The sequence below is a fragment of the Nyctereutes procyonoides genome, unplaced genomic scaffold, assembly GCF_905146905.1.
Source record: "Nyctereutes procyonoides isolate TBG_1078 unplaced genomic scaffold, NYPRO_anot_genome, whole genome shotgun sequence".
Taxonomy (NCBI): domain Eukaryota; kingdom Metazoa; phylum Chordata; class Mammalia; order Carnivora; family Canidae; genus Nyctereutes; species Nyctereutes procyonoides.
In genome coordinates, this window is record NW_026575131.1 from 54,498,962 (window position 1) to 54,510,247 (window position 11,286).

The 11,286-nt window shown below is 59.9% G+C and overlaps 1 protein-coding gene across 2 annotated transcripts; it reads left to right on the forward strand.

The window, feature by feature from the left end:
- The first annotated feature begins 958 nt into the window (after positions 1 to 958).
- TINCR (TINCR ubiquitin domain containing) lies at positions 959 to 9,040 on the forward strand. 2 transcript variants are annotated; one of them, XM_055344678.1, is made up of 4 exons: positions 959 to 1,020; positions 1,162 to 2,300; positions 5,141 to 5,254; positions 6,280 to 9,040. In XM_055344678.1, the coding sequence occupies exons 2-3, from the start codon at positions 2,041 to 2,043 to the stop codon at positions 5,142 to 5,144; spliced, it is 264 nt and encodes an 87-aa protein (XP_055200653.1). In that variant the 5' UTR covers positions 959 to 1,020; positions 1,162 to 2,040; the 3' UTR covers positions 5,145 to 5,254; positions 6,280 to 9,040. The 2 variants fall into 2 exon arrangements, with proteins under 2 accessions (XP_055200653.1, XP_055200652.1); XM_055344677.1 differs by lacking the exon at positions 959 to 1,020 and having other exon boundaries at positions 1,047 to 2,300.
- The last annotated feature ends 2,246 nt before the right edge of the window (positions 9,041 to 11,286 follow it).

The following is an 11,286-nucleotide window of genomic DNA, read 5'->3' on the forward strand; positions in this document are numbered from 1 at the left end:
TGTGTGCAGGAATTTTATACTTGTACCCAGTTAATTACTAATCTCTTAATTAAAGGCTTTAGGGCTTAATGTCATGCTTCAACACACTGGGATTGTTATTTTGAACTCCCATGTTTTATTCTAGTAGTTTTATAGTTTCTGTCTTTTTTTTTTTTATGGGGGAGGAAGCTTCAGTCAGGGGGTGGGGAACCATCTAAAATTTATTTTGCTTTTAGTTACTTTTTTTTTCTTTTTAAGAGAGACAGGGAGGGAGCATCAGCAGGGGTGGAGGAGAGAGAGAATCCTAAGCAGGCTCTACGCTCAGCGCAGAGCCTGACTCGGGGCTCATTGTCACCACCCTGACATCATGACCTGAGATGATGACATCAAGGGCCCAATGCTTAACCAACTAAGCCACCCAGGCTCCTGGCTTTTAGTCACTTCTAAAATCCACATCTGAAATCTGATGATGGCTGCGGTTCTGGCTCTGTCATTTTTCATGGCATATCCTTAGGGAAGTCACTCATCCTCTGTGCCTCAGTTGACTCATTTGGAAAATGGGAGAGAAAAGTGTCAGTGCCTTTTGTTTGTTTTTATCTGCTTTCCTTTGTGGAGTCAAATTGCACTTCTCTGTGACTACTCAGCATCACCAATTAGCGAGTGACTCCACTTTAGGAACATTCTAAGTGCTTCACCTGCAGCAACTTGTCCTCCTAACAATCCCACTGGCAAGGGGGGGGACCTCAAGGACTAGGGAGGGTGGTTCCTTCATCAGGGACTGTCAAGGGTCGGGGTCAGGATTGGAGCCACTCTCTCGTCCCGCTCTGGCCTCCCTCCCTCCCTCTGTTCTACCCTCCTGGCCAGTGCTGGAGCAGGAGGAGGAGGAGGAGGAGGAGGAGGATGACTTCCCAATGGCTTTTAAGTACAGACTTAGGGTCGTTGAGGTCAAGCAAGAATCCTAGATACACAGAACTGGTCAGTCCTGTTCTGGCAGGTATGACAGTGAGTAGGAACAGGCAGCAATCAGGGAAGGCTTCTTGGGTAAGTGTGACTGGAGAGGCTGGCTGGGCCCAAGAAAGGGTGGGAGAGGACAAGCAAGGAATTGGGGTGGAAGGAGATCCCCTGATCACAACCTCCTGTGGCTGCTACTAGTAAGTCTTCATTACTGCTTTTCCCCATTAGGCACACCCTGAGCTGAGCTGGTGATCGTGGGCAGGAGCCTCCTTGGTGGGAGTGTTGAACTCCTACTCATCTGCCAAACCCAAGCTCCAGTGCCCACCCATCTGGGAAGCCATCCCCACCTACTGGCCTTTCCCAGCCCGGGATCTCCTACTTCTCAAGCCTTGACCATGTAAGGCTGGGAGTGTCCCTGTCCTGCTCTCCGACCTGACCTCCCCAACTAGGACTCCCGTGAGGGCGTGGCCTTAGACTGACATTTCTCTGGTGCACAGCACTGCCCAGCCGGGCGCAGCCACAGAGCGGGTGCTTGCTGAATGTGTCCTGAAGGAAATAAGGAGCAACAAATATAAACTTCAGCCGCTTCCCTCCTCTGCCCATAGCCTTGGAGGGCTCCCACCTCCCTCGGGGTGAAAGCCCGCGTCCCTCTCCCTGCCTCCAACCTGCCTTTGTAACCTCCCGCCCTCCCCTGCTCCCTCTCCTGCGGCCACCGCCTCCAGCAGGCCTGGTGGGGGGGGGGGCTGCCCCGGGGCCTTTGCACTGGCCGCGCCCTCTCGCCCGCAGTTCTGTTCCGGGGCTGGCGCACGCACTCGGCGTCCTTCACTCGGGCCAAACGCCACCTCCCGGGAGAGGCCGCCCCTGGCCCTCATCTCGGTCTAAAATAGCCCGCCAGTCTCCTCCTCCCTTCCGCCTCGCCCGCCCGGCCCTCCCCACCAGCCGCGGCACCGCGCGCGTCCCTATCCCGACCCATCGCGTCCTTCCCCGGCGCAGGAGGGGAGGCTCCGCCGCGTCCCGCCCTCCGGGGTCCCCGCCCGCCGGCCCGGGCAGCCGGGGAGGGAGGGCCGGGCCGGGCCGGGCCGGGCGCGGAGGCAGGGCCGCGGGGCCATGGAGGGGCTGCGGCGGGGCCTGTCGCGCTGGAAGCGCTACCACATCAAGGTGCACCTGGCGGACGAGGCGCTGCTGCTGCCGCTCACCGTGCGGCCGCGGGACACGCTCAGCGACCTGCGCGCGCAGCTCGTGGGCCAGGGCGTGAGCTCCTGGAAGCGCACCTTCTACTACAACGCGCGGCGGCTGGACGACCACCAGACGGTGCGCGACGTGCGCCTGCAGGACGGCTCGGTGCTGCTGCTCGTCAGCGACCCCAGGTGGGGGCCGGGGCGGGGAGTGCGGCAGGCTGGGGGGGGAGGCGGCAGGGCCCAGGTAGGGTCCCAGGTGGGGAGTGGGGCAGGCTGGGGGAAGGTTTGAAGGCCCCAGCTGGGGTCCGGGGTGGGGTCTGGGGTGGGGAGTGGGGCCCCCGCTGGGGTTTGGGGTGAAGAGTGGGGCCGGGGCTGGGATCCTGGGTGGGGAGTGGGGCCCGGTTGGGGTCCCGGGTGGAGAATAGGGCAGGCAGGGGGAAGGTTTGAAGGCCCCAGCTGGGGTCTGGGGTGGGGTCTGGGGTGGGGAGTGGGGCCCCCGCTGGGGTTTGGGGTAAAGAGTGGGGCCCCGGCTGGGAGAAGGCAGGAGGGCCCGCCTGGGATCCAGGGTGGAGAGTGGAACCTGGCCCAGGGTCCAGGGTGTGGTCCAAGGTGGGAATGGGGCCCACTTGGGGCCCGTTGTCCCTGGTGGGAAGTGGGGCCCAGCTGCAGGGAGGTTGGAGGCCCTGGGAATGGGGTGACATGGGGGCAGGAGGGTGGACCAGGGCATCCCCAGGGCCCGAGCTCAGGCTATTCTGGGAAGCAGCTGACAGGAGACAGCCAGGTGCTGAGAGGCCTGGGCAGGGGCTCCCCTGCCTGATTCCTTTTCCTTGCTCTGTCCCCTCCCTCTGACCTGCCCAGTCCCTTCTACGGTCCCCCTGTCTCGGTGCCTTCCTCTGTCAGGGGTGCGCTTCCCGTCGCTTCCTGTCTCTCCATCTCTGTCCGTGGCGTCCCTGTGGCTTCTCCTTGCACGGACCCCTGTGTCTGAGTCTCTTGGCCTTCCTGTCCCTTCATCCCTTCTGTCTCCTTCACCACCTCTCCCATCCTCACAGTCCTGCCCTGATGCTTGTTGCCCGCACTCTGACCTGGCCATGTGACCTTTCCAGAGAGGCCCCTAGCCCTGGCGGAGGTGACACATGAGGGGACACCTCTCTGCCCCAGGAGGGCTCTGCAGAGAGCTCGTGGGGAGGCCCGGGGAGCTCTGCAAAGTGGTGGAGGCCGGTAGGTGGCCGCAGGGACAGTGAGCTGGTGGAGATGGGCAGGGGGCGGTCCCAGAGCCACAGATGCCACCTTGGAGGTGTAGGGCAGGGGCTGGACCCGAGCCAGGATGCGTAACCCCAGAGCTTCTGGGGGTCACACTCACTGGGCTCGGCCCTTAAGGTCTGATCTGGCAAGCTTGGGGTGACGTTGAGGGTGGGAGCCTCGGAAACCTGTCCTGGGGGCTGGGGGTGGAGTGGGAGAGCTGCCTCCCCAGGCCCTCGGGGATGATTTGGGAGTGGTGGGGTGAGAGTTGTCATTTTTTTTTAAAGATTTATCTATTTATTTATTCCTTTGAGAGAGAGAGCAGCAGGGGGCAGAGGGAGGGGGAGAAGCAGGCTCCCCACTGAGCAGAGAGCCTGGCCTGGGCTGGATCCCAGGACCCTGGGATCCCTGACCTGAGCCGAAGGCAGATGCTTAACGGACTGAGCCACCCAGGTATCCCCGAGAGTTGTTTTTTAAAAAAAAAAAAGATTTATTCATTTATTTTAGAAAGAGTACAGCGCGTGTGCACGCGGGGTGGGGTGGTGGGGAGGAGCAGAGGGAGAGGGAATGGGAGTCCCAAGTGGACTCCACACTGAACACGGAGCCCGCTGCAGGGCTTAGTCCCAAGATCGCAAGACCATGATCCGAGCTGAAACCAAGAGTCCAGTGGTTAACCAACCACTGAGCCACCAGGGTGCCCTGAGAGGTGTCATTTTAAACAGGGTTGTAGGGACAGCTTCACTGACAAGGTGACAGTTTGAGCAAAGTCCTACTGTACGTGAGGCAGGGAACCAAGTGGTTATGTGGGGGAGGAATGGTCTGGGCAGAGGGCACCGTCTGTGCAAAGGCCCTGGGGCAGGACCAAGCCTGGTGTATTAGAGGCAGTGAGGAGGGGTGTGTGACGGAAGCAGAGTGAGTGAGGGGGAGAGAGGGAGGGGAGGAGGGTGGGTCTTGGGGGCCAAAAGGAGGATTTGGGTTTTTACCCTAAGGCACCTGGGAGCCCTGGGCTGTGGGCAGAGGAAGGCAGGACGGGACTCGGGAGCTTACAGACGCTCTCTGGGGGCCACTGTGGGGAGGACAGACTGGGGGTGGGAGGGTTGGGGACAGAAGCCTGGGGACCAGGGCAGAGTCCCCAGTAAGTGATGGCAGGATACTAGGAACTAGGATAGAGCCACCTCACTGTTCTTTCAACTATCTAGGCGGGGTCCTGCCTCGGGCCTTTGCACTGGCTGTTCCATCTGTCTGGAAATGCTTTCCACCCACCTCCCTCCCTCCCTCCCTCCCTCTGCTCTTTTTTTTTTTTCTGGGCCTTTGCTCAGATACTATCTCAGGGCAATCTCCCAGGACTCCCGGACTACCCCTGGCTTAAAATTGCATCCTGCCAACGTGCCCCACCCCCACCCCTGCTTTATCTTTCTCCCAAGCACTTCTCAGGCCACTTCTCAGGCCCGGCACTTCTCAGGAGCCTGCTTCCTGATGTTTTATTACATTTTTCACCCCATCTCCTCCCGTAGACCCCGTAGACCCCGTAGACCATAGACCGTAGGCTCTGCGAGGGCGTTTCTGAGGGCATTCCCTGCTGTCACTCCTGGGTTCCCAGGTCAGCGTGGGGCACATAGCGTGTCCTCAGTAAACGCGGGTTCAGCGGATGGTTCGTGGAGGTGAGGGCGGGAGGGTGTCAGTCCTGGAGGTGAGGCACTGGCCCGACACTGAGCCCATCAGGGCTTTGAGCGCCAAGGGGAGGGTTGCGTTTGGCCTGTAACCTGTGTCTTTGTGTCCCGGTCCTTCAGGTAGTTGGAGGAGGTGGAGCCATGACCCAGGGGACTCGGGGTGCTGGCTGAGGAGCAGGCTGGGGTTGGGGGCACCTCTGGAGGTGCCTCCTGGGACCCCTGCCTTCACTCTGGGTAAGTCTCTAGTACTTCTTTTTTTTGGTAAGATTTTTTTTTTAATTTTTAAGTAATCTCTACATGCAGCATGGGCCTCGAACTCACAACCCTGAGATCCAGAGTCGAGTGCTCTACCGACTGAGCCAGCCAGGGGCCCCTAAGTCTCTAGGACTCCTTTTTTTTTTTTTTTTTTAAGATTTATCAATTCATTCATGAGAGACACAGAGAGAGGCAGAGATAGGCAGAGGGAGAAGCAGGCTCCCTGAAGAGAGCCCGATGCGGGATTCGATTCCAGGACCCCGGGGTCATGCCCCGAGCCAAAGGCAACTGCTCAACTGTTGAGAACCCTGGGCGTCCCTAAATCTCTGGGACTTCTTTTTTTTTTTTTAAGATTTATTTTTATTTATTTATGAGAGACAGAGAGAGAGACAGGCAGAGAGAGAAGCAGGCTCCATGCCGGGAGCCCAACATGGGACTCGATCCCAGGACTCCAGGATCAGGCCCTGGGCTGAAGGCAGGTGCGAAACCACTGAGCCACCCAGGGATCCCATCTCTGGGACTTCTAATGCAGAAGGGACCTTACAGATTATAGAGACCACAGAGAGTGGAAACTGAGGCCCAGAGAGAGAAGGGACTCACCTCTGGTGACTCTCACCCACTCCACTCCTCCGGGATTCCTGCCCCTCGAGTTAGGACACGGGCCTTACCTTCTGAGTTACGTTCAGACTAACGTGTGTGGCCCCAACAGGAATGACATTGCCCTGACTCGCCCTGCAACTTTGGGCAGCGCAACGCTCCCCCCCGCCCCGCCCCGTTACCCTCTTTGCACCCCTGGGAAGGGAAGTGGGCTTTGCTTGGCCGCTTTGGTTGCCTTGCACTCTTTGCCTGCTGTCCCTGAGGCCGTGGCCACGTGGCTCCAATCGGCCAACCCAAGCTCGTGGCCTCGCTGTCCCCCTGGAGGCCCCAGGGCCCCGGGACGCAGGAGCCGGCCCCTCCACGGCCCAGTTGACAGCGTTTTATTCCCTCCTTGCTGCCCTCGCAAGTGCCGGGCTCCGGGGTGTCCGGTGAAGTACCGGCCTGAGCGCCTGACCAGCGGCTGCCTCCGATCCAACCTGCCGCTGACCCAAGGGGATGGGGAGCCTCTTTGACCCCGAAGCCCTGGCTCCCCGCCTCGGGGCCTGGAGCGCCAGTCTGCAGTGGGAACCAGCGTGCCATCGCGGAGGGCTCCCCAGCGCAGCCAGAGGGTATGACACGGAGGAGACGAGCTCGGCGCCACCATCCCTCCTACCTCGTACTTGCTCGAGGCCACATCTGTGCCCAGGAGGTGCCCCCCTCCCCGGCCTGAAGCACCTTTCACACTCCTTTGTGCCACTCCGACTCACCTGGGATTCAGCCTCCTCCAGGAAGTCTTCTGGGGCTCCCTCCTCACCAGCCAGTGAGCGCTTTGTCCTTTTTGGGGCTCACAAGCCCCCTCTACTGTGAACAGCCTTGGCTGGCGGGGGGCGAGGGGGTGCAGCCAATACTGCTGAAATCTCCAATGACTGCAGTGGGGACACGGACCCCAGCCCTCCCCTGGCTCTGCAGCATCACACGGTGCATGCCCCTAGCCCCAGACACCTCCCCACGGCAGGCCTGTGCCCACTCCGTTGGCGGTGTCCTCATCCCCTGAACCCCGCTGCTTTGTCCCATGCACGGGGTCTCCTGGTTGGGTCTGAAGGGCTTTGGGTAAGTGGGCGGGGCCAGGGGAGCTGTGTCCCTAAGGCCATGAGGCACTGGCGGTGACTGGTGATTGTGCGGTGTGTTGTGGGGACTCTGGGGACAAGACCCACCAGGTAGAGCGCTGGGCCCCCGTGGGCCCCCTGCCTGGCGCCACCTGTGGTCAGGCCCTCTGCACAGGGCCACCCCGGGGCAGCGGGGAGGGGGAGGGGGTTGGGGGAGGCGCGGGTGTATGGGCTCCCCAGAGAGCCACGTCCACGGTCCAGGTGCTGGGTGGCTCAAGGCAGGGGCCTCAGGGGGCCTGTGAAGAAATAATGTTTTAATTAAGAGTAGTGGTGGCCGCAAGGCCCCGAGCGTGGACGGGTGGGTGACAGATTGACTACACCCCCCGGGGACCTTGGGGTGCCAGAGGTGCAGTGTGGGGGACCCGGGCTCTGCCTGTCCCTCCGACCGCCTGGTGGGCAGTCCAAGACCAGGTACCAGAGACCCCAGTGCCCCGTTCCTTGGGGCTCCCCCTAGGGCAGGGCCTCCAACTTCCTCTTTTGTAGCAGGTAAACTGAAGCCTCAGCTGCTTGCAGGGCAAGCGAAGGGGAAAGGAGCCCCGACCCCTCCTCCTGCCTGGTTTGGGTCTCTTGATGGTCACCCCGCTCCATTCCTCTGTCCCTACCAAGGCCAGACCCTGGGCCGCCTCCTGCCCCTCTGGGGGCTTGGGCTTGAGTGATAACTGCCCCGTGGTGGTGGCCGGGATTCTGGCCCATTTTACAGATGGGGTGTCCAAGGTCAGCCTTCCCTGGGCCGCTGCCCCAGCAGCCCCTGAACTGAGGGGTCCCAGCCCACGCGGGGGTCCCCGATGGAGGAAGGGGAGGGGTTCCTGCTTCCTGACTGAGGGTGGGGGCAGGGGAAGCCTTTCAGGCCGTTTTGACATTTAACAAACAATATGCAAATCACATGCAAATCGCCACCATTTCTTAAGCCACGACAGCCCAGGCGTGTTCTGAAATAATAATGTTGGACCTGTCGGTCGCTGTCTGCCTCGGCCTGGAGGAGGAGGGCACAGCCTCTCCTTCCCCCTCCTCCCTTCCATTCCCCTCCCCCTCCTTCCCTTTATTCCTTTCACTGCATTTCTTCCTTCCCTGGTTCCCAGGAGGCCTCCTAGCCCTGAGGCGAACGCAAAAAGCCGCAAAAAGCGACAAAAGTAGCTCGCACACTCAGTGCTCCCATTTTCCGGATGAGATACAGGGAGGCGCAGGTCTGGCCTGAGGTCTCAGAGCCACAGGTAGAAAGTGGTGTCCCCACCAGGGGAGCAAAGCGGACAGAGCCTGGTACCCAAGAAGGAGAGAGGACAGTGGCCATAGCAGTCGGGACTTTGATTTAGGGGCTGGGACTCCGGGCCTGGCAGGGCTTGTCAGAGCCCCCGGGAAACCATCCTGGAGTTTTTTAGCCTCAAGTAGCAGGCTGCCCCGAGCTTGGATCTGGAGAGATCTGACCGTGAGGGACTGGGCTCCCCCCATCCTCCTTTCTGGTGCTTCTCCCATCAGCATGCTCTTTGACTTCTGGCCACTGCCAGTTCGCATGCCCTACCTTCTCTGTTTGGCAAACTCCTATTCATCCTGCAAAGCCCAGCTGCAATGCCCCCCTTCTTTGTGCAGTCATTTCTGATCCTCCAAGAGGAGGCTCTGCTTCCCTCTGGTTTTTGGCTACCCGAGATCTCTCCATGGTCCATCCCCGGCTGCTTGAGGGCCGCAGCATCCCTGCCCACTGAGCTGGTTATGACACCCCTCCGGACCTTGGCATATGCACTTCTCTACCCACAATGCCCTTCCAGGTCTTTTCCACGTGGCACACTCCTAGATCTTCAAGGCCCCAGCACTAGCGACCCCCTCCCTGTGGGCTCTACAGTCCTGGGGCTTCCCGTCCCGCTGGCTCGGGCCTGACGCAGGGAACTGGGAAGGGTGTAGGTCCTGCCAGCCTGGTGAGTCTTGCCTCGGACCCCCGGGTCAGGGTCATGTCACCATCCGGTTGGGACCAGGTATAGAAGGGCCATCTTTGAGTGCATATGAATAAAAGATGAAGTGTCTCAACACGAAATCAGTTCAAGCTCCCTAACTTGGGCCTTGGGTCCTCTCCCTGCTCAGGGGAACGCGTCTTTGGGCCACCCCTCGCTCCCCCCCACCCACCCTCCAGGACTTTGTGCAAGCTCTGAGCTCCTGCAGGGACACCTTGTCTCTGGACTCAGGTTCTGGTTGACCCCAACCGGGCCCTCCCCTCCCTGGGCCCTGAACAAAGGGGCAGCCCGCCCGCCCCCACCCACACCCCCACCCACACCCAGCCTCTCTCTCATTGGGGCTCCTGGCTCCACCCCGGGAGCAAGTCTGGGCTGCAAGGAGTTTCGAGTGAGACTTGGCAGCCACCAGCTCTCTCTGGGGCCCAAGGCGTCCCGGGGAGGGGCCGCCTCCTGCCTCCTGCCTCCCACCTCCCGCCTCACCGCCCACCTGGCCTGAGCTCCCAGAGTCCTGGGGGTGGGGGTGGCTCCTGGGTGGCCAGGTGATGTCGTTGGGGAATACAGGTGAGGTTCTGTGGGGTCTGGGGCCAACGACCCAGGCCAAGAAAGAGTTCTTGAGACATCTTCAGTGCAAAATGGTGTTGTGGGTTGTTTTTTTAAAGATTTTTATTTGGGATCCCTGGGTGGTGCAGCGGTTTGGCGCCTGCCTTTGGCCCAGGGCGCAATCCTGGAGACCCGGAATTGAATCCCACGTCGGGCTCCCGGTGCATGGAGCCTGCTTCTGCCTCTGCCTGTGTCTCTGCCTGTCTCTCTCTCTCTCACTGTGTGCCTATCATAAATAAATAAAAATTAAAAAAAATAAAGATTTTATTTATTTATTCACGAGAGACACAGAGAGAGGCAGAGACACAGGCAGAGGGAGAAGCAGGCTCCCTGCGGGGAGCCTGATGGGAGACTCGATCCCAGGACCCCGGGGTCACGGCCTGAGCCACCTAGGTGCCCCCGAAATGATGGCTTTATTGAAGCACAGGGACACGACAATGGTGGGCACAAGGAGCGCTGCTGCACCGGGGTCGGGGTGGGGGACAGCTGATTATGTACTTTGGGGGCCGGGGGGAGGTTCCCAAAGGGTCCTCGTAGGCTAAAGACACGGGCTACCACAGGCCTTGCTACTGTCAAACCAAGGTGGCTCTTCCAACCAGCGAGGCTTTGACATCAAGACAGGTGGGAGCTTCCCGGACAGCAGCCCGGGGGGCTCAGGGGTTTAGCGCCGCCTTCAGCCCGGGGCGTGATCCTGAGACCTGGGATCGAGTCCCGCATGGGGCTCCCTGCATGGAGCCTGCTTCTCCCTCTGCCTGTGTCTCCACCTTCTCTCTGTGTGTCTCTCATGAATAAATAAGTAAAATCTTAAAAAATAAAAATAAAAAGGAGCTTCCCGGAGGAACATTCCACCCTGCCCGCCTGGACTACCTGTCAGTGGGCACGTTACACGGACATTTTATCCACATTTCCTTCTTCCCCTGTTTCCACGTCAGCAAGTAAATCCAGGTGGCTCCCAGAGGAGGCATCCCAGGCTCAGCCAGAAACCGCCAGTGCCTAGAGCCCCTCAGAGTCAATCCTCTTCTGCCCCCACCCCCCCTCCGTGACTCCAAGCAGGGTCTCGGCGTCCTCGGACTCTGCTCCTTTGATCACTGGGCACACTGCCCTCTGTGTGCCTGGCGCCCGGGTGCTGGCTGCTGGAAATACCCACACGGACCCTGCCTCCAGCTGCCACAGACAGTGGGGCGGGTTGTTGACTGCACCAAAGCACCCAGCTGAGGGGAAGCGTTTTGTAACTCACACAAAGACCCCTATTCAGGGAGTGGTGGCCCTGACACGGCGCGCACACACAGACACACACAAACACTCTCTCTCTCTCTCTCTCTCTCTCTGTCTCTCCAACTCTGTGTCTCACTCAGTTTGCTGCTTTTCCTGTCTCTTGGTCTCTGCCTTTGTCCAGTATCTCTGTCTGGGTCTCTCCGGTTATCTCCAGCTGTCTCCTCTCCGTCTCTGTTTCTCCCCGTATCTCTGGCCATGTATCTCTCTCTGTCTCTCTCCTTCCACATTCCTGTATATCTCTCTCTCCTGTCCCCTATCAAAGAGGGACCCTCTTTCACGCCCGGAGCATGACCTCTGGGGCGTTATCAAGAGCCACAGGAAGGATGAATAACAATTGTTGGTCCAAACACTTGCAACCTGCAGGGCGCTGGGGACAGCGTGGTGACCAAGACACCCACTTGCTGACCCTCAGGAGGCTGGAGGCTCCGCAGAGGACACGAGAGCTGTGGGGTGG